The sequence below is a fragment of the Poecile atricapillus genome, chromosome 5 (assembly GCF_030490865.1).
Source record: "Poecile atricapillus isolate bPoeAtr1 chromosome 5, bPoeAtr1.hap1, whole genome shotgun sequence".
NCBI classification, from domain to species: Eukaryota; Metazoa; Chordata; class Aves; order Passeriformes; family Paridae; genus Poecile; species Poecile atricapillus.
This window is the reverse complement of record NC_081253.1, coordinates 23910839-23931167: the sequence shown is the minus strand read 5'-3', so window position 1 is coordinate 23931167 and position 20329 is coordinate 23910839. Positions and strand designations below refer to the sequence as shown.

Genomic DNA, 20329 nt, shown 5'->3' with positions numbered 1-20329 from the left:
GATGCAACAAACATCTTCTTGAATTCCCTGAATTTAAATGCATGAAATAGCCACGTATCTAATAACAGCTGAAATTTAATGTTTGGCCTGTCCGCTAGCATAACTGTAAAATATAACTTCTCATACTTTTAATGCTTTAATGACTTAAAAAAACCCTCTGAATTGAATTACTCTGTGTTCCTTATGTTGGATGGACGAAATAATTTAAAATTATTGAATCTGCTGACAATTGATGTTTTCCACAGTAACTGAATATGAAGGACATGCTCTCTCAGTACTTAAAGAATGTGAACTGCAGGCATTTGATGGGTAAGTTGGTTAGTGACTATGAATGTTAGTGAACCTCATCATGTTATTTTTTATTTGTATTCCACTCAAAATTATGCTAGTGGGTATTTCATGAGTTACTCTGCTTCTCATATATATGAAACCTGGCAAATTAATTTCTCATTAAATTTTTCCGTATTTATTAATTACTGACAATAGAAATGTATCTTGGATTCATATATAATGGTAAATAAACAAAAAGCTTTCTGAAATATGCTTCATGAGGGTTTCAGTCTCTGTATTTGTTGGAATACAAAGATGAAAAAGAAAGAGCCTGGACTGTATCTTCTTTCACAAATATCTTCTACACTGAGTCACATTTGAATTGTTTCATCTTTGATCTTTGGGTAGACTGAGAACTTCCCCTGTAAGGCTTTCTCCAGTAGCCAGATCTAAGCTGGAAGAATATAACCCTTTTAAAAGACTATAGATATGTGTCTTTTATACTGTATACTTTTATACTTTTATACTTTTATACCTTTTTTGCTATCTAAATTTTTTAGAGACACAAAAATGTAGAAATGCCAAGACAATGGGGTTATTTTTTTTATTCATTGCAGTATGTAAAAAATATAGCAACATACAATTTCTGGGCTTGCTTTTCTCTCTAGGAGAGTTATGGTTCCTTTCATGTTAACTGCTTATGAAGTAAACTGAAGCTTATGATTTGCAGTAGTGAACTGGAAGTTTATGTCTTAGTGCTCTCTGAAAGCAACACTTCTGTGTGTTAATTCTTTGTCAAAGCTGTTTGTATTTATAATTTCTGTTTTCCTCAGTGACTATTTTATTTTGAAAGACCACAAGCACATGTCTTATACACACTACCTTCCTTGCTATCCACATTTTTTTAGGGATACTGAAAATTGAGGCACTTTGTCAGTTTGGCTTTTCCCCCCTGACTTATGGCTGAGCTTTGGTGACAAAAAGAGAGACTGCATTTGTGATGCTGCCATCTCAGCTGGGTTTTCCTATTTGTACAGAGACAGAAACAGACAATGCCCATGCATACATATTCTTCTTCCCTAGTCAGGAGTCTAAAGTATCAAGGATATTTAGAGTAGCCTGGGTTAGTCAGTCCTTAGTGAATAGTTGATTAAGAAAGTTGCATCTGATGGGTAAATACATGTTTCTTTCTCAGAAGCCTTCTTCAAGGTTTAAGTAAAATTTGTTCGCTCAAGACTTTCTACTCCTTATGCATAGCAGGTTCTCACTGATTAGCATTGGAATCCCAGGTGCCTGGTGGTATCTCTATTTCTAGCCAAAAAGGCAACTCTTGATGATTAATGCTAAAATAATAGAAATCAAAATTAGCAGCGTTTTCATGTTATTCCTTGGACTCTATCTACACAGCCCTCCAAAATCAGAGGAAAATATATCAGTTTTCAAAAGTTTTAAAAGCCAGAAGACTTTTGTCTTCTGGGTATACAGTTTTTCAGACTTCAAAGATTAACTGGTTTTGCAACTGTGACAGAGAATTTTAAGCCTGGGAATAGACAAAAAATGAGTCAAAAGAAAGGTGATGACTGCTGAGTGCAAGCAGGAATGAAATGTACTTCAAACTTTTATATTCTATTATTCAAACTGTATATTGTGGTTTTTTTTATTTAATGTGGCAGTGTTTAGCTAGATAGAGGAAACAATCCTAAAAATTAGAGATTGAAAATCAGCTTGGAAATAATAATAGAAACTGACGAAAAATGTTAAAGGAGATGAGGTAATTGAATTTAAACATCTGATAACCTTAATAACATAATGAGTTTTTTCTTATAAAGATCTGACCAGTTTTACCTGGTTGAACGATTAGACATAGTTTCACAACTACATTCATACAGATATATGGAAAGAATATAATTTAGGTGAATTCCTCCCAAAGGAACTATGACTCTTCTGTCATAAATGCTTGGAATGTATCATTAGTATTCTTATCATTAAAATATGTTTACTAGTTTGGAGAATCGCTATGATATGTACTTAAATAAAGAAAAACAAGGGAAAATAAAGGTTTGCTGTAACAGAGCTTTTACAGACAAATGCATTCCTCTCTATAGCCACAGCAGGTGGGAGTTTAATTACGTGCTCCAGAAGCAGTGATTAAGTACCTTTGTGCAAAGGATTGCTGGCACTAGGATTTTATATCTTGCTAAATCCCTCAACTGCCTGCATAGTGTATGAAAATAGCTGTTTTCAAGTGGTTTTTTTTTATTTTATTGTAATATTTGTTGAGTTTTTATTATAAGGGCAATTAAAAGGCATTGGAATGTTTGTATGGGTCAGCACTGAAAGATATAAAGAGCTTTTCCACTGAGGCACTTAAACATGTGTTTGATTCTTCCATCTGATCAGTTTATGTGCATGATGTGTGGTAAGGTAATAAAAACTTCATAGGTTTTTAAGTATATTTACTCCTACTCAGACAGAAAGCAGAAGTAACAATGCTTAAGGAGCATTCAGGAAACATTTACTGATCTGACAGTGAAGTCTAAGCTTGTTGTTAAAGAAAAAATGGTTTTTAGCTTTTTGAAATATCATTGTATATCAATGATATCAATGAAATATCAGTGTGGGGTAGCTGTGTTCCACTTGTTTGTTCAGCTGTGAAAGAGTTTGTTTTGAACTCTCTGGAATTTTTGTTTTGTAATAGGGTGGTTTGTGTTGGTGGAGATGGATCTGTCAGTGAAGTTGCTCATGGGCTACTACTCAGAGCCCAGATGGATGCTGGGAAAGACACGGACTATGTGTCAAAGCCTGTCAGAGCACCGGTTCCTCTTGGAGTAATACCAGCAGGTGAGAATGGAAGGTACTGTTACATTTTGTTAGTTGCCTGTTTTAAGTCCCTCTGGCATGTTCTACAGTTTTGGCTACTAAAGGCAGTTCTTGATGCTAAAGGTTCAGTTATATAAGGAAGCTATTGAATAAATGTCCTGAATTAGCGATTTATATTGATTACAAATGACTTGATTTGAAATTGTAATGATAATTTGAAGTAATGGCACAGATGAGCTCTTTGCCTGAAGGAAGAAGCTGAGAAAGAATAAAACTAAAATAATTTTCAGCTGATCCATACAAGGTCAAGTTTCACCCTTATTTCCTGAAAGAAATTATACCAAGTGAAAACTTAATTTTTTAGATTTTCCTTTCTTGCATTTCCAGTTTTCTTGGCAGAATTCTCAGCTGGATTCATGCTTAGGGTCTGTTTTAAAATGGTGTCCCAGAAATACATTGTGGGTATTATATTAAAAAAAAATGTATATTGTGCACAAAAACTTCTTTCTTTCTTCTTTTGTTTTAGAGACACGAAAATCTGTCTCTCTTAAAAAGTCATCCTGCTCTTTTATTAACTTTTATCTTGTGGTGTGGTTTTGTTTGTGTTGGGGGGTTCATGTGTCCCTTCTCAGTTTTTGTATGTGCCCTCCTTGGAGTGCAGCTTTGCCCAGCAGGAAGGTCTTTAGTGAGAGCTGCTGTGGTTTAACCCCAGCCAGCAACCCAGCCCCACACAGGTGTTCAGTCACTGCCCCACCAGTGGGATCAGGAAGAGCATCAGAAGGGAAAAAGCTGGAAAACTCTTGGGTTGAGATGAGGACAGTTTCATTAAAAAAAGCAAGAGCTGTGTGCACCAGAAATGCAAAACAAGGAATTAATTCCTGCTTCCCGTGGGCAGACAGGTGTTCAGCCATCTCCAGGAGAGCAGGGCCCATCACACATAACAGTGCCTTGGGAAGACAAATGCCATCACTTCAAATGTCCCATTTTATGTCCCCTTCCCCCATTTTATATACTGAGCATGGTGTCATATGGTCTGGAATATCCCTTTGGTCAGCTGGGCTCACCCGCCCTGGCTGTGTCTCCTCCCACCCTCCCATGCACCCCCAGCTTCCTCACCAGCATGGCAGTGTGAAAAGGAGAAAAGGTCTTGGCCCTGTGTAAGCTCTGCTCAGCAACAAAAACATCTCTGTATCATCAACCTTGTGTTCTGCACAAATCCAAAACACAGCCCCATAGTAACCACTGGCAAGAAGCCACCCCAGCCAAAACCAGCACAAATAAGTACAGTCAGGGTTGATTCTGGACTAGTAAATTAATCACTTATCATGAAAAGAAGAGAGGAATTTTTGCATGAACACTACTTTCTGGTGTGGATGTTTGCTAAGGCTAGTTGACATAGTTTCTCAGATGTTTTTAACTGGTAAGGAAAAAAATTTCTACAGCCAGTAAAACAGCAAATCACTGTTTTTAGTTTTCTCAAAAAAAAAAGAGGACCTCACTTTTAACTGAGCAAGCAGATTTTTAAATGCTTTGATTTGGTTTGCACATATAAAAGGAGCATAAGTTGCTTGTTTAGGAGCAAGATTGCATTAGCTTTTTCTTGGGTTAAGAAACCCTTGGTAAATGAGACAGCAATCTCAAAGACATATAAAGGTAGTGAATTTGAATACAGAAGTTGGGTCATCACTTACCAGCTCAGTTACTGTGAATATCTCGATGGTGCTGAGACAGAATCTCTCCAGCACTTGAGTCCATGTTGTGTGATGGTCGCTATGCCTCACCATCGGTGCTTACTCTCCTCAGTTAAACACAAATATGTCATCAGCTGAAAGGACTTGTAAACTCAAAAGAATTCTGTACAGTTTCTTACACAGAATGACATAGATTTTGTAAGAGGATCAGAACAGTTTATAAAATGATACTGTGAGAAACTTCTAGTAGGTTCTTAAACCTGTTAAATCAAATAATCTGTTGGGTATTTGATTTCCATATTCCTGATAGTCCATGAGGTAGTCACTTAGGAAACAGGTAAATATGATACTTGTCATGAGGATGCAACTCTGGTCAGTTAACTTTTTTTTTCCCCCACCAGAAATCCATTGTACAAAATTATTAGGATTTTCCAGGCAAGTAGAAACAGCAACTGAATTACAGGATAGTATTATGTGGGTGGCTTAAAATCTGGTTTTAGCCTCTATAATAAGTACTTAAGACAGCATTTTGAACTTTCAGTCATCTTGATGGGAAGGAGATGCTCTTGAAACAATTTACCTCCTGAAGAGAGAGGTCCAGAGGGGAGTATGTTTTTACTGAAATACTCTACTGAGCTGCCTTATTGTGGTCCAAATCAAATGGATGGGATATGGGGAAGCCTGCAGTTGTACTGCTGGCCATTAGCAAGAGTGTTTGTTGCTATGGGAACTACTGCTAAGAAACTGTACCGAGGGGGAGGCAGAGAAAGGGGAGGGGGAACTGTGGAAAGACATTAAAAAAGCTCTTCAGTTGTTACAGAACAAGAGACAATCTATATCTGATACCTGTAAACCTTTTGGTCCAAAGTGGTTAATTTAAATAAATTCATGATTCCAAATTAATTCAGAAAATAAAATATATTACTGAGGGACTGTTAATTTCTCTGATATTTCAGGCAAAGAACCAAAATGTTGGTGCAGTTTTCATCAGAATTTTAGCTATGCTTGACTAGGAAGTCATTACATCACATTTATCTGTTTGGATGGGGGAGACATTAACAGCCTTATGAATATTCATGTCATCTGGTTAATTAAGTTAATTGTACTGCAGAAGTGCTTGCACTTCCAAGGACAATTTTTTTCTCTACAATTTCTGTTTGGTACCTTCATCAGTCATGCTTTACATGACCTGCAGATATTCTGTTCTCATGCTTTTGCACTTTTGGTGGGAAGGAGGTGGTAGGAAGTTGTTTGTAATGTCAGGAAAATGGGTTGATATTTTGAACAGAATTACATTGTTGGAGTAATAAAATCTTTGTTTCTGTAAAAAACATGCTGATGATAGAGATACTGGAGTTGTACGGTTGAAACCTTTTCAGATTAAATTGAGTAGCTGAAGTGAAACTTAAAAATGTGACTTACTAATGTGTGAGCAGTGCAGGTCATGAGCATCGAAGGTTTTTAGTCTCTGAAGTGATCTGATAGTGTTCAGGGGAACAGTTGTTATTGGTAAATAATTTCTTGAGCTTTCATAGGGGTAAAGAGATTACTTGGGAGTATGAATAATGGCATTAAAACCATTATTGAATCACCATTAAAATCAGAAAGGCTTGTATCATTATTTTTGTGTAACTTTTATAGTTTCTGCTTGGTTTATGGGCTGCATGTTTTGGGTTTGCCTGTTTGTTTTGGTTTGGGTTATTTTGTCTGGCATCCTGCTTGTATAGGAATTAGTTAATGAGGCACATTGTTGGGATCAAACATGCTGGTAGGCATGTAGTGGGTGGAGTTTTTAGAGAATATGATTGTGCTTGCTCCCACAAAACTGTGCTTGGTCTAGTTCTTAGATTCATGGAAGGGTGGATGTGGTACATTTGTTTTTGAACACGGAACTTGTTTTATCTTCCTCAGAGTACTGAAAGGGTGGGATTTTGCCTTGTTTACTTCTGCAAATGTTAATGAGCTCCAAAGATTTAAGAGAAGGATGCAATTACTTGTGCCTATCCTGTTTAGTAGGAATGAGATTTAAGTCTCATTAAAGTCAGTTTGAAGGTTGGTACCGACTTCATCTGTGGTCGTTTGGTATCTTGTTGCCATTTGCATTGATAAATTACTCTCAAATCAGAACTGCAGCTTAAACTCATACCAAGCTTGATCTTCCAAACTGTATTCCACCTTGTGCTCTTTTATTAGCTTGATCTTCAGTGAGAAGTGATTTTTTTTTTTTTTTTAGAATAACAACTGCTCTATTTTGACATACAGGAAGTGAGCATGATTTGCCTGACTTCTAACGACCTGCTGCTTGTATGTGTGATTTCCTTTGTTTTGGAGACACACCCGTAACAGTTGATAAGAGCTGTATAATTCTGATTGAAGGAAATATTAGAGTAGTTTTGAGTTACATCTTCAGCTACCTTTATTGGCAAAGTATGATCTGGAAGTTAAATCCATGAAGCCATTCAAACATGAAATAATATTGGGCATATACTTGTAGTATTCTGTGAAGAATTGCTTTTTAGGTCAAATGTAGGGGTTTTTGTAGTTTTTGGGTGTCTGTTACCTTAAAGGATGTTCCTCACTTCTTTCATATAGCGAGAACTCAGAGCTCCTCTCTCTTATGTTATGGCAGCTTCCCATGAAGTTCCGAATTAATTTCAGAGGCTAAGGTGCTCTAAGGACTTAACAGTTCTGTGAGATTCTCAGTTATACTAAATTATTTTATTTGGAGAAATTATTGAAAAAAATCAAAGATATATTCCTGAATAAGAATGGCATGATGCCTTTAGAACTTTGTAATTATGTTCATCAGTCTTTGCAAATTCAGTATTTTTCTTTATACTCTGCATGTCATCAAAGCAGAATTTGGGGATAAACAAAATTTTTCAGTCTGGTAGATGGTGCTTTAAAAGTGCTTATTTAAATATTGAGCGCTGTTGTTTGACATGTGATAGTCTTTCCTTTTCCTCTCTTCTTTCCCCTGCTTTAGAAAGACAAATAATTCTTCCATAAAACTTAGGGCAAATTTAACATCCAGAATTGTCTGTTGTTGCTGTAGCTTATTAAATAATTCAAACAAGAAAACAATTTAAAAATCTATGTGAGCTCATTTGTATATGGGAATGTTTGGTTCTAAACGGTTCTTTCGTAATTTTTGTTCTTTTAATTAAACTGTTATTGAATTATTCATCCCTTGATCAGTGATACAAAGAAGTCAATATTCTGCCTGTTTTGTGGCAGGCCTTTATTTTTCTAGGTGAATTCTTTTGCTCTGCTGCTTGGCTAAGTAATGCCAGAAATGAGAAAAATCAATCTGATTTTTTTTTTTTTTTAAAAATACCCATTTAGGAAAGACACAACTGCTCCTTCTTCATGATTTTAAAAATGAATTTATATTAAAAAGTCAGCTGATGCACAGTATTTTATGTCCTAGGCATTAGAGGAGAAGGGCAAAATTTACATATGTAGCTCCATGTTTCTTGCACAGGTAAAGTGCCTTGACATATCAATCACCACCAGTCATGGGCCTTCAGAGCTCTGCTGCTTTCTTTTACAAACTGACAGCTGGTTTTCCACTCCTGATTTACTCACTCCTTTGTTTCAAAATCTGCTCTTCTCTTCTCTCTGGTGGCTGGTAGATCTACTGGCTGCCAGTGTCCAGGCAGTGACAAATAAAAGTGAGATGGATCAGTTTCGGTGCACTGAATGCAGGTCACCTGTTTGTCACATGTCACATTCTGCCTTCCCTGTTTTTCAGTCATTCAGTCATCTTATTTGTAAAGCTGATGTGCAGTAATTAACTTCATTCACTATTCCTCCTAAGAATCTAAAATGTAGCCTGCAAGAAGCACAGCAGCTATCTTTGACTAGATTAAATACCATTCGGCCTGAAAAATATACAGTTTTACCACTGTCTGGGTATTGTTTTACCAACCTAAAAATATTCCCCAAATACATTTTACTAGATAATCTGCCTTCGAGCTCCTTAGTACAGCACTTGGATATATAAGAGGTGATTATTAAGGAGGTGGTTTAAAAAACCCCAAACAGACAATATTTTGAAAAGCTTGTTTCTCTCCCCTCTTTTTTTTTTTAATGGCACTTATGAATGAATTTGCAGAGGAGATTTTATAGACCTCATGAGTTTTAAAGGTTGTAATTTAATACTGTGCAGCATTTCTGCTGTTAACAGGACAATTTATGGGGAGGCTTTATTTTATTGAAAATGTGGTAATTAAAAATGCTGCCTATATTTGTTCTTGTTGTTCTGTATCTCTCATGTTTTTTACAGGAGGTTTTGTTCTCTTTCACAGGTACTACAAATATTTTGGCCCATACACTCTATGGTATTAAACATGCAGTGACAGCGACATTGCACATTGTGATGGGTAAATATTTTTACATTCATTACCAGATTTTAAATAATAAAGCAGTAAGTAGAAGTTTGTCATAACCAGGTGCTCAGTAAAGACATAGCATTTTGCTGTGTCACTATAACCTATATTGGAAGGCTTTTAAACACAAATTATTCTATACTGGTTTTATCTATGGGTGCATTTCTTTTAAATGCTAACAGTTTCTATAAGAGAGCTTTATTTGTAGAAAAATGGTATCATTTGCCACTGGGTGTGCACAATAAATGGGTTTTGAATATGAAAATGTAATTGTGCTAAAAGGGAGAAGTAGGTTTCTAGTGCAAACCTTATTTTTGGGGCTTAGGAAATAGCAAATACTTTGTCAGGCAATGTTAATTTTGTTCTCAAAGCAGTCTTTCTTTAGAACTGTTTTTTAAATTAAAACAAAAGAGGAAAAATAGTAAGGTCCCTCTTGAGTATCTCTTTTCTTGGTCTTGCAGTCTGCAGTGCAAGAGCCTTTGCTCTGTTTCTGAAGTCATAATAGAAAACCCTCTACAGGCAAAATCTAAACCTGTCTTTCTTTAAAAATCAGAGACACTAAATCCAATGGAAGATGCCCAGGGTCTATGAAAGAAAAAGAGTGTATATATCCTAACTTGAACAGAATTACATGTTTATATTTTATGACTGTAAATATTCATATATTTATGAAGAGTTCCCATATATCCTCCAGTACAATGTGCAGTCATTACATTTATTTGGTGAAATGGTTGCAGAAATTTATGCAAATATTAGCAATTTTGCAATTTCCTTGATTCTTGTTGTTGAAAATGTGCATAGAATTAAGAGTCAGACCCTTTCCAGCCTTACAAAGTAGCCAAATGTTTTACCATAACTTTAACATTCTCAAGCATCTGAAATTACTTTCATAGAGTCTTAATTTTATCTAGATTGATTCTGGTTTTGATTAGTAAAACTTAATTTCCTAGAGAGAGGAGTCTGGAGGGTTTTTTTCCCCCAGCTGAAGTAGATGAAAAAGAAATGTTAAGTTAGGTGTCATTTGAAGTGTAGATGTTATTTTTTTTCCTGTTCTCTATCTATGAAATTTCAGGCCACGTTCAAGCAGTAGATGTGTGTACTTTCAGCACTCCAAGCAGGCTGCTGCGCTTTGGGTTCTCGGCCATGTTTGGGTTTGGGGCGAGGACTTTGGCTTTGGCCGAGAAGCACCGCTGGATGCCCTCCAGTCAGAGGAAGGATTTTGCTTTCATCAAAACACTGGCAGATCTCAAGTATGCCAAGAGATGTTATGTTTTTCTACTATTTCTCCTTCTCTTGAGGAAAGTGAAGTAATAAATCTGATAAAGAAAGAAAGAGCAGTAGTTTATCTTAATTGCGGACAGATTTAGCTCAGATGTGATGTATATCCCTCTTACAAGTTGAAGAGGAGATAAATTCTGTACATTCAGAATCTCCTTAAAATAATCTCAACTTCAATAAAAGTCTGTCTAACAGAATATTGGTTTACATCATAGTAAATGTCATTACTTTTCTAGGGCAGAGGAATGTGAATTATCATTTCTCCCTCTACAAACTGTGCAGGAAGACTCTCATGAGAAGGATGGGTAAGTAAGACTGACTCAAGAAATTCCAAAGCTACAAAAATATGTCTTTGAAGAATAAAATTTTACAGATTATTTACTTTGTTCAAATTCAATCAACAGGTGATATAATCTTAAAAAAATATTTATTTTGACAAGTGCAAATTTGTACATACTGTGTTTCCTGTAGACTGTTATAGAGGATTTTGTTCCAAGGCAGTCTTCCACTCACTATTATTGATTTGTTCAGTTCCACTAATATGCTACTTTTAAAAAAAGTATAGGTTGCTTAAATGTGTAAATGACTTTAATGTTTTTTACCTACGTGTTTCCACCCTTTTAGAAAGAAGAAAGAGAGAACAAAAAACGGTGAGTTTCTTCTTTTAGAATTTTTTAAAAGTGAGCCATGGGTGATTAACTGGAGTAATACAGAATTACTCTGTTATATTTAGGTAGCAAGGATCAATGGCAGAAAATTCAGGGTCACTTCCTGAATGTGAGCATTATGGCAATCCCTTGTCTGTGTTCAATGGCACCAAGAGGCTTGGCACCTAATACGAGGTCAGTGTGGGTTTAGAGAATTAGTCATGTCTATAAATTCTGACATCTTACCTTAAGACCTTGGCTTTTCCGAGAATATGAGCCTATGTTTAGGTAGTCTAGTCCCTCTGGACTGGGGGTGGGACCACAGACTGCAGCAGACTTGATAATCCCAGGAATTGTAATCAGTTTTTGGATCAGGCAAATAAGGTCAAGCAGTCTAACTAGAATTATGAGTGGATAATTGCTGTGATTAAATTAGTTGGCAAGTCTGACTTAAGTAGTAGTCATCGAGCAGTCATCTGTCATAGGATTTGGCTTTATGGGGAAACTTCGCCCTTAGATTTAATTTTATTTTTTCAAATATTAAAGTGGCCCTTGTCTTCTGCTTTACAGCCAGCAAAAATGAAACGAGTCTCAAGTTATTAAGGACTAAAATTCACACTTGTCTTTTTCTTACTACTGTTTTTTTATTTGGTTTCCCTCAGAACCTGGGAAATGAAGCTTTACATGCAGGGTTTAGGGAAACAAAGGAGTATGTAACCTGGTTGTTGACACTGACTCATTTTCCCTTTAGCTCCTTGTGGAGAGCCTACTTTGTGGTGACCAAAGCAGTTCTTAGGTGGTAAATATTTGCACCTGTTGTATCCAGTTGGCAATTGAGCAGAATAGCAAGTACAAGCTTTGTAGTTGTATGCAAAGTACAAAATGCTCCCTCAAAAAAGAATGCAGAGACTCGTGTGTGTGCATGAATGTGTACCAAAAATCCCCCAGCACTCAGGGAAGTTTATGGAATGAGTCTCTTTTGTTTCATTAGATTGTCACTAGGTGAAATTAGAGAAGAATTCATTAGGTGTTTTTCTTCAAAATTACTGGTTTACCTAGTAGAATTTGACTTCTTGGAAACAATATAGAACCAAATTATTTATGATTAAACCTTAATGAGAAATTTTCTTTGCTACCAGGGTCCCGCTAATCTCATAGTCCTCAAGATAGTGCTCTGATGCTGTCCCATCTTAGGAACCTTGTTCTGCATTTAGTGTTTTTATATTCCAGTCAGTTGGAAAATTCTGATGGGAATTTAGCTTTGCTTTCTCTTTCTATCCGTTCTTCCCCGTTTCTCAGGGACAAGGAATTTTGTGACAGCAACACACAATTATTGCAGGTTTGAATGAGCCAGTTTCTCTCCCACTGTAGCTGCTCAGCTATCTCCCTTTTGGTTTTTTGTGTTTAAGAATACCCTTTGTTCTTTCATCTCTTTTAAAAAACAATCTTAAAGTGTGGTGAGCTAGTAGAGTAGGAAGGGTAGACTCCAACAGGAGCTTCCTTTGAATAGCATATTGACTGTAAGTCTTTTCAATATGGGAATGTGGCACTGATCGTTAGAGACTCGAGACCCACTATGGAAGGAACTCATCTGGGTTTCTTCTCACTTTTCTTTTTCCCCAAGAGGTTTCTGCCATGTGAAGACATTTGAAGTGGGATGCAAGCTTTGGCTGCTGCCTGTGACACCAGTTACACTGGTGTAAATTTGCAGAAACATGTCCAGATACATCTAACCGTCTGTGCTGTGTGAGCCCTGTGGGATGTGCTTTTCACAGCATAGGTGTTGTGCTTCACTGCAGATGGGGATTTCTAGAGAGTTAATGAGAATTCTTAGTCTTTTCTAAAGATGAAAGGCCCTAGTGCTGAATGCCCAGTAGTCTGCCGTGCTCTTTTATTGAAACAAATATGATAAAGAGGCAACTTTTTAAATGTCATCATCACTCTTCCCTGAATCAGCAAAGTACTGCTGTGCCAGGTGACTTGCTTAATGTTTATGTAACAATTACCCTCCCAGATAGTGCTGTTACCATAGTCTGACAACATTTCTGATGCAGCTGTTCAGTAGCTATCTGAACTATCGCTTTCAGTGCTGGTAGCCTGGAAATAATTTTTTAAAACACTCTTAAGAAATTTTCCAAACATAGATGCTGAATAAATAAATAAATATATGTATGCATATATCTGCAGAAGATTGGAAATACACCATCTCTCTCCAGAAGGCAGTGTCAGCAGGGATTGCTACGTTCATCAGATACTCTTGTTGAACATTGATCCGTCTCTATAACTCAAATGGGGCTTAGGCATGTTGTTAGCTTCTGTTTCCAGGTACATTCTATTAAAGAATGGGGAAGCTGACACTGGTCACTGAGAACTGACCCCAGTTCTCAAAAAATGCTACAATACCCATAGTAACTGGATGCTGAGAGCCACTGAGCCTCTGCACTGTGGGGGCTGTTCTTGTTTAATCTCTAGTACAGGACTGTTTCATCTTGTACAAAATTCTTAGTCCTTAACTTTTGTTTTGTGAATTGTAAAAATAGCACTGTACTAAGAACTGCTAAGAGAGTGTGAGTTGGAGATGGCAGCCTTTGTTAGGGCAGCATAGGTGTTGGTGGAAGGGGTGGGAGAACCCTCCTGCACTGCTGGGGGGGTTTCCATGCAGCAGGGCACTGTTCCCTGGGCACAGCTCTGCTTCACAGCACTTACGGTAACTGTTACATGTTGCTGGAGAGAAAAGTAAAAAGAACAGTTTGTGATCCCCGATGTTTAGAAACCATCTGAAAAGTAGAAAAGCAAGCTTTTCTTAGATTATATGCATTGTGTTCAAGAAATTATGGCTATTGATAAAGGACTACAAGTTATTATTACAATATATGTCATAAATATATCGATTCTGAATAAATTCAGTGCGTAATTTAAATCAATCTATGGGGCGAGGGTCAGAAAAAGATTTGAAAAAAACATTTTGACTATCTTATTAATTCTTGTAGGCTTTTTAAAATTTTTCTTTCTAATCTAGGCTATTGAAGAGCCTGCTGTACTTCCAAATTAATGAATTATCTTCTTGGTCTGCTTTTCAGGTTGAATAATGGAAGCATGGCTCTTATTGTTGTACAAAATACTTCTCGAACAGAGTTTATAAGGCATCTGAAAAGATACACCAGTGTAAAAAATCAGGTACCATTAATTTCTTTCTGGTGATTATAAAAAGAACAGTTAATCGTGAAAGTAGACAAGCTGCAAGAGTTAATGTTAGCATCCTTGTAAGGAGACTTAGCTTCCTGTCAGAATACATTAGCCCCTTTTTATCTGATTTTTTTTTCTTTTTTTAAATCACTAGACTAATACAGATTAGCCTATTTCAGTCCATCTGTTGTGGTTTAAATTGTGTTTGTATTGTACCATAGCTTTATGGGTGTAAAGCCCTTTCACCACAATAAGGAAATGCGTGCTGTGTCTGAATTTTGTGTAGTGGAGAGGTGAAGAATGCAGAACTGCAGGGGCATCACACAACTCTGTCAGAAATTGGTAAAGTTGGTAATTTCACAAGGTCATGCCATGCTGTGCTGGCAGCAGTGGGTTGTGAGCATTGATTTTTAGCAGGTATGCATCCTGTTTAGTTATGATGTTTGCAGAACTGTATTTCAAAAGTGTAGTCATAATTCTGTCTCGGAAGAGAAAAATGAAGAATCCCAACACAGATCTTAATGTTGCCTAAAGCCCCACTACATGGCCCACGCACACTGGTACTCATTCAAATGTTCTAGGATTATGTGAAATAACTTTAACAGGAAGGTTGGGTTTGAATCCATCTACAGCCAGGGAATTTGGGGGAGAGATGGGTGACAATTCCAGGTGACAGCATTAATGGCTGACTTGAGGAAATAGCTTAAGCTTTACATTATGCATTTGGAGGAAGGCCTTGCTTTTCTCTCCGCCTTTGTAGTTATAAATCAGACAAGGAGGTGTGGGTCCTCCTTTAAGCTTGACAACCATTTACTAGAATTCTAAGCTAGCCTGATTTAGGACAAGATCACTGGTAATGATGAACAGAGGACAGGAAACAATCTGCTTGGACTTTCACATATTCTGAAAGTATTTGATATGCACAAAGTATACCCCCTTACCTGCAGGTTGATCGAGTCCAATATGGGAAAACAAATGGAACACTACCATTTTTTCCTGAGGCACTATTTAGGATAAAAACACCATGTTAATCTATAAATGCTAGCTGGAATATATAATGGCTCATGTGGTCAAAGCTTGAGTTAAATGTTCCCACTTAGGGGAAAAAAAAAAAAAAAAAAAGCCAGCTTTTTGATTTCAAGTAACCCATTTTGTTTTAAGCTACCACCCATACCTTTCATCTTCATTTGTTGTCTGTGTTTGGTTTAGTTCAATTTTCCCTTTGTTGAGACCTACACAGTTCGAGAAGTAAAAGTACAGCCAAGGCTGAAAAGTGGACCTGATGCCAAGGAAAGTATATGTCTGAATGCAGAAGGAAACTACCCTTGGAATATAGATGGAGACTTAATGAAGGAAGCATCAGAAGTTCATGTTCGGTAAGGTTAAATATCCCATTTAGGGACCATATACCCATAAGAGATTAGTGCTGCAGTCTTAGAAGTTTTGCATTTCTAGAGCACAGATGGCACCAGAGTTAGGTGCTTGAAATGTTCCTACAGTAGAACCGCTGTGCACTGCAGGGTCTGGCCCTTCAACATTGTCTGGGCCTCTGCCTTGCTTGCCTTGTGTTCATCTTTGGAAAGGTTTGTTATAACTCCCATGGCCTTTCCATCCTGGTGCTTCATCAGCTTCCACTGCAGTTCTCTTCCTTCTTGTTACTTTACTACTTCTTGTTTCTTCTTTCCTGTTACTTTTCCCTTCCATTTCTTGGAGAACAGATGTATATAATGTGTCTCCCATGAGGAACTCCTTTTGGGACAAGGATTCCTACTTGGAAAGCAGCACGTGTCAGGTTAAGAAAAACATGTAGTTCTTCAATTCTGGAAAACTTAATGCTCCTTGAGAATAGTCTCCATATCCAGCATCTAAGAATGAGACCACAAATACACAGGGAATGGGAAGAGTATCAGTGGAATTAAATGGGCAGTGGCTCATTTTTCTGCAGTGCACACAGGATTAGTTGAAGGCACACAGCTCAGTCTGGTATATAAAATAAAAGGCAGATCATGTTGTAGGATATATAATATATTCTTCTAAAGATGATCCTATAGGAATTGTTAATTCACCCTGATTTATTATTTCCATATAAAAGCTTATACATATTCGTTCTCCTTGCCAACCTCAAAAAGCAGCACACTCTTTGCAAGAGTTGATGACATTTGATTGATCAAGTTTGACTTCCTTGCTTCACAGGGTGCATCCTCAACTTATTGATCTCTATGGAGTGAACACTGATGACCTGGAGAGTTCCCAAGTGACGTGCAACTGCATATAGAAGGGAGACACTGGAAATTCTGTAATAAAGAATCCTGTTCCCACCCCTATGTACAGCTCTCCAAGGTCTGGACTTGGACTGATACAAGAAGCTTGTACTTGTACTGTAGCAGAAGCTTAAGAGGGATGTTTGTTCTATTTCTGGGTTTAAATTCTTATTAAATTATACATTTTTATCAGGTTCTGTTTAACTGTATCGAAGCTAGATATTACAATCTTGTTAAAGTTAGGCTTTAACAAGAAAAAAATTGATTATATTGGTCTCTTACAAATCTGGGGTTTGAGAAGGGTCCATCAGAATAGAAATTTTTTTCATTAGTCTAGATATTTTTAGAATGAGATACTTCTAAGTCTGCTGCTGCTATCCACTGTTGTCAGGTAACTCAGTTCAACACAGGGAAGAATCATTGCTCTACTCACCAGCTCTAGCTGAAGAGTGGTGGCAAAATAAAAATATATGCATTTATTTTTTTAACCAAGTACTTCTATTTCTAGTTATAATTTTTAATGTTGCCTTAATGTATTTGCTCTCAAAATGTTTCTAGTCAAATAATATAAAAGAATATGCTGATGTCCTATATGGCTTTCCTTTGTTAAAATGTATTTTAAAAACCACTCTGTATAAAATCAGTATTTTCTCTGTCTTAGAACTAAAATATTATTCAGCATAGTTTCTGTTGCTGAGACTAAAGTTGTGATGAATAATTTAGAGTTGACTTAAATTTTTATTATTTCCTTGCGTGTTTGTTTCTTTTGGTAATTCACTTAGTACTGAAGAAAATTATTTCAGAGGACAGCAAATTAAGACTGTTTTTTCTGGGAACTGGCTTCCTTTGAGATGAAAAGTAGCAGACCGTGTTTTTTTGTCTGCAGGAGCATGGATAAGGTTTTCCTGGTCACTCCTCTAGGAGTCATTCAGAAGGCAGTGTACAAATCGTGTGCAAGCTGCATTGTGTCAGGGCAAGAACGAGTTGTTTTAGGTGCTTTCTTCAGGAAGCAGTCAAGGGTAAGGTGAAATCCAGTCCTTGTACGATGTTGCTAAGTCATGGGCTTAAGCCTTTACAAGAGATCTAGAGCTAGTATGGTTTTAAATAGTAGTAAAAATTCTGATCTGTGATAAATACACAGAACTGAGAACTCCAGCTAAAGTACTGCAGATGAGGATTTGGCTCCTAAACCCAAACTGTTACCTGGTGTCCAAGTCACAGGGAGCAGTCTCCACTTAACATTCATACTCTATCCCATCAAGTATTTTTAATATGCTAAGGCTCAAATTCAAACTAAGCTTAAGTTGTCTAAAAAGGCATTCCAGCAACATTTAGTAGATTTAACTGTTATTTATTAAATGAAATTTAAAAAAAGGATTGATCTTGCAGAGCAAACAGCATTCATGTGTTTAACTTGATTGGTTTTTTTTTAATGAACTGAAATTGAGTAATACTTTATAATTTTGCCACCATCAGGACATTGTACATTCATTTTTTGTCAACCTGGGTTATAAAAGGCTTCATAATTTTGCTTCATATCCTAAGAAAAGACAGCCAACATTTATGTGTTAACAATCAAATCTGAATAGAAAGTGTACAATTTCTAAGGCATCATTAGCACATGTACTGATTTATGTAAACGATTTCAAAGATAAATAAAATGCTTTTGTTTCACTTCCTTGCATTGTTTGTACTCAAAAGGACACGAATGCTTCTTCCAGTATTTGAGGTATATTTTTCACAGTATGCTGTAATGTTAAACAAGTTAATTGTTCAAAGGTTTTTTGGTTAAAGTGCAAAAATTCACTAAAGCCACGTGGAAGGTAAGCATTTTCTTAGTACAGTTTTCACATAGATTTGCAAGAAAGTATTTCATTCTTGACATACTTTATTTTGACTTTTTAAAAAAATATATGCACATTCATTTGTCCTTGCACTGTAGATATTAAGAGGAAAACATACTTTGGAGTGATCCACATCTTTGGCATCAAATGAAGTGAAAAGAAGTTACAAAATGGTCCCAAATACCTTTGGAATCTGTGGCAACATGGCTTTTATAGCACCAGGCACTCTGGTAGCAGAAATGCTTGTTGAAGGCACTCGCTGTGGGTTTGAGTTTCAGGCTAATTCCCATGGGATGGTGCAGCTTCAAAGCATTTCTACAGATGACATTCCTTTCTTGGTGCAGTTCAGAAAGACATCCAAGGCGCGGCCTCATGGCCATACTCTGTCCTTCTGGTGAATAAAATCAGTTACTGAAGAACTTGAACATTCTCCAGCTGTTCTGGGGAGTGAAGGAAGGGTTTTTTTCCCTTGTGGCTTGTGCTGTTTCACTAAAGCTAGGTGGCAGTGCAAACTTAGCTAGCTGAAGAAACTTCCTGGAGTAGCAGAGCAGTGGTTTTGATCCACGTTTCCGTTCAGTCATTCGCCTTTCTGCCGAGTGGCTGCTGAGGGTGCCTGTTTGGATGGAATTTATCTGACACCTTCCCAGGAACCTAAGTTGGCTCTCCAAGTGACTTCCTTATTAAGTACTTCCTAAAGTACTTAATCTGAAGATAAAATTTGGCCCATTACAGTTGGCAGTTGGAGTTTTTGGGTATGTGTGTCTCTCTGTTTTGTCAGCTGCAGCCTGTCTTTTTATTCAGTTTCTGGAAGAATGCCAGCACTAGATCCTATTATAAGTACTATAGAAAAATCTTCAAATAAATAAAAATAAATACTTGCTTTAAAAAACCCCCACATAGAAAGAATTCATTGGAGAAGTCCAAATCCTTATGGCAGCACTGTCTGAGGAAAGGATGAAACAAGTCAATCTATCATGCTTGCAAGTACCAAGTTATGTTGGCTACAAATTATGATCTCCAATACTTTAATCTTTCTACAGCTGCAGCTCCAGGCTACCCCACACAATTCCCTGCTCTGAATTCACCTTTGGCCTTCATGGTTCTGGCTTGCCTGGGTGCCTAAGTACCTTCAGTGATGTGGCTGTGCCTGTGAAGCCAAAGCTTACGAGGTTACCTGCAGAAGCCAAGAACTTCTGAGAGCCAGTTTCTATGTCTGTATGTTTTATTACAGTCCTGTGGATTTCACCTCATTTACCCTTGGTAAAATGCCAGACCAAGAGGAGAGAGGATTTCTTCCTGAATGCCTGATCAAAATACTATTGAAACTTCAAAAATAATAGAATAACTCATGCTAATGTGTTTGAGTTCTTACTTTCGAGGATTGGCCAAAAATTATTTCTACAAATATTCCTTTTGGTAGGTAATTCTTCTTCTCTTTATGTTTAGTGTTCTTCTGTCTGTTTGAAACCACATATATATATGGATATACAAATATATATATATATATGGCATTTCAAATATTACTGGGAGACTTCAGAACAAACTGGTTTACCATTTCCACATTAGAACAGTACTGTAAGTTGTATCCTCCATACAGTTCAAGGAAATAAAGCATGTTTTATAAGACAGCTAGTAAGCTCAGGGCCTAGGTTTCTTGTTGCTGATGTTTCTCTTGTGAATTGATCTGAATTTTAATTTCTTCATTTTAAAATCAAACAGTTATTTGCCATCTTAGTCATTTTTGTTCCCACTTTTAAAACTCCAGCTGTCTCTTCTGTTCGTGTCTTGAGGGACCGGTTTGTATTTCCTTTTGAAAAAGCCAATCTGAAACACATAATTTGGAATCTGTTGTCAGCAAATCTTTGTCATCAAATCTAAACCATAAAAGATTAATTAAATTAAAAATGCATATGGTATGGCATTTATGAAGTATGGTATTTG

At 36.9% G+C, this 20329-nt stretch overlaps 2 protein-coding genes across 3 annotated transcripts in view; one reads left to right on the top strand and one right to left on the bottom strand.

Moving 5' to 3' along the window:
- Nucleotides 1-18218, top strand: part of CERKL (ceramide kinase like) — a 50856-nt gene extending 32638 nt beyond the window's left edge. For both annotated transcript variants that reach the window (XM_058840247.1, XM_058840248.1), the window contains exons 4-13: nt 246-309; nt 2969-3111; nt 9092-9166; nt 10245-10422; nt 10687-10755; nt 11075-11100; nt 11184-11292; nt 14178-14274; nt 15493-15659; nt 16477-18218. In XM_058840247.1, coding sequence (XP_058696230.1) covers nt 246-309; nt 2969-3111; nt 9092-9166; nt 10245-10422; nt 10687-10755; nt 11075-11100; nt 11184-11292; nt 14178-14274; nt 15493-15659; nt 16477-16558 — 1010 coding nt within the window. In that variant the 3' untranslated portion in view covers nt 16559-18218. The remainder of the gene's footprint in view (nt 1-245; nt 310-2968; nt 3112-9091; nt 9167-10244; nt 10423-10686; nt 10756-11074; nt 11101-11183; nt 11293-14177; nt 14275-15492; nt 15660-16476) is intronic.
- Nucleotides 18017-20329, bottom strand: part of ITGA4 (integrin subunit alpha 4) — a 35044-nt gene continuing 32731 nt past the window's right edge. The window contains exon 28 of the mRNA XM_058840246.1: nt 18017-20212. Within this exon, the coding sequence (XP_058696229.1) occupies nt 20120-20212 (93 nt within the window). The 3' untranslated portion in view covers nt 18017-20119. The remainder of the gene's footprint in view (nt 20213-20329) is intronic.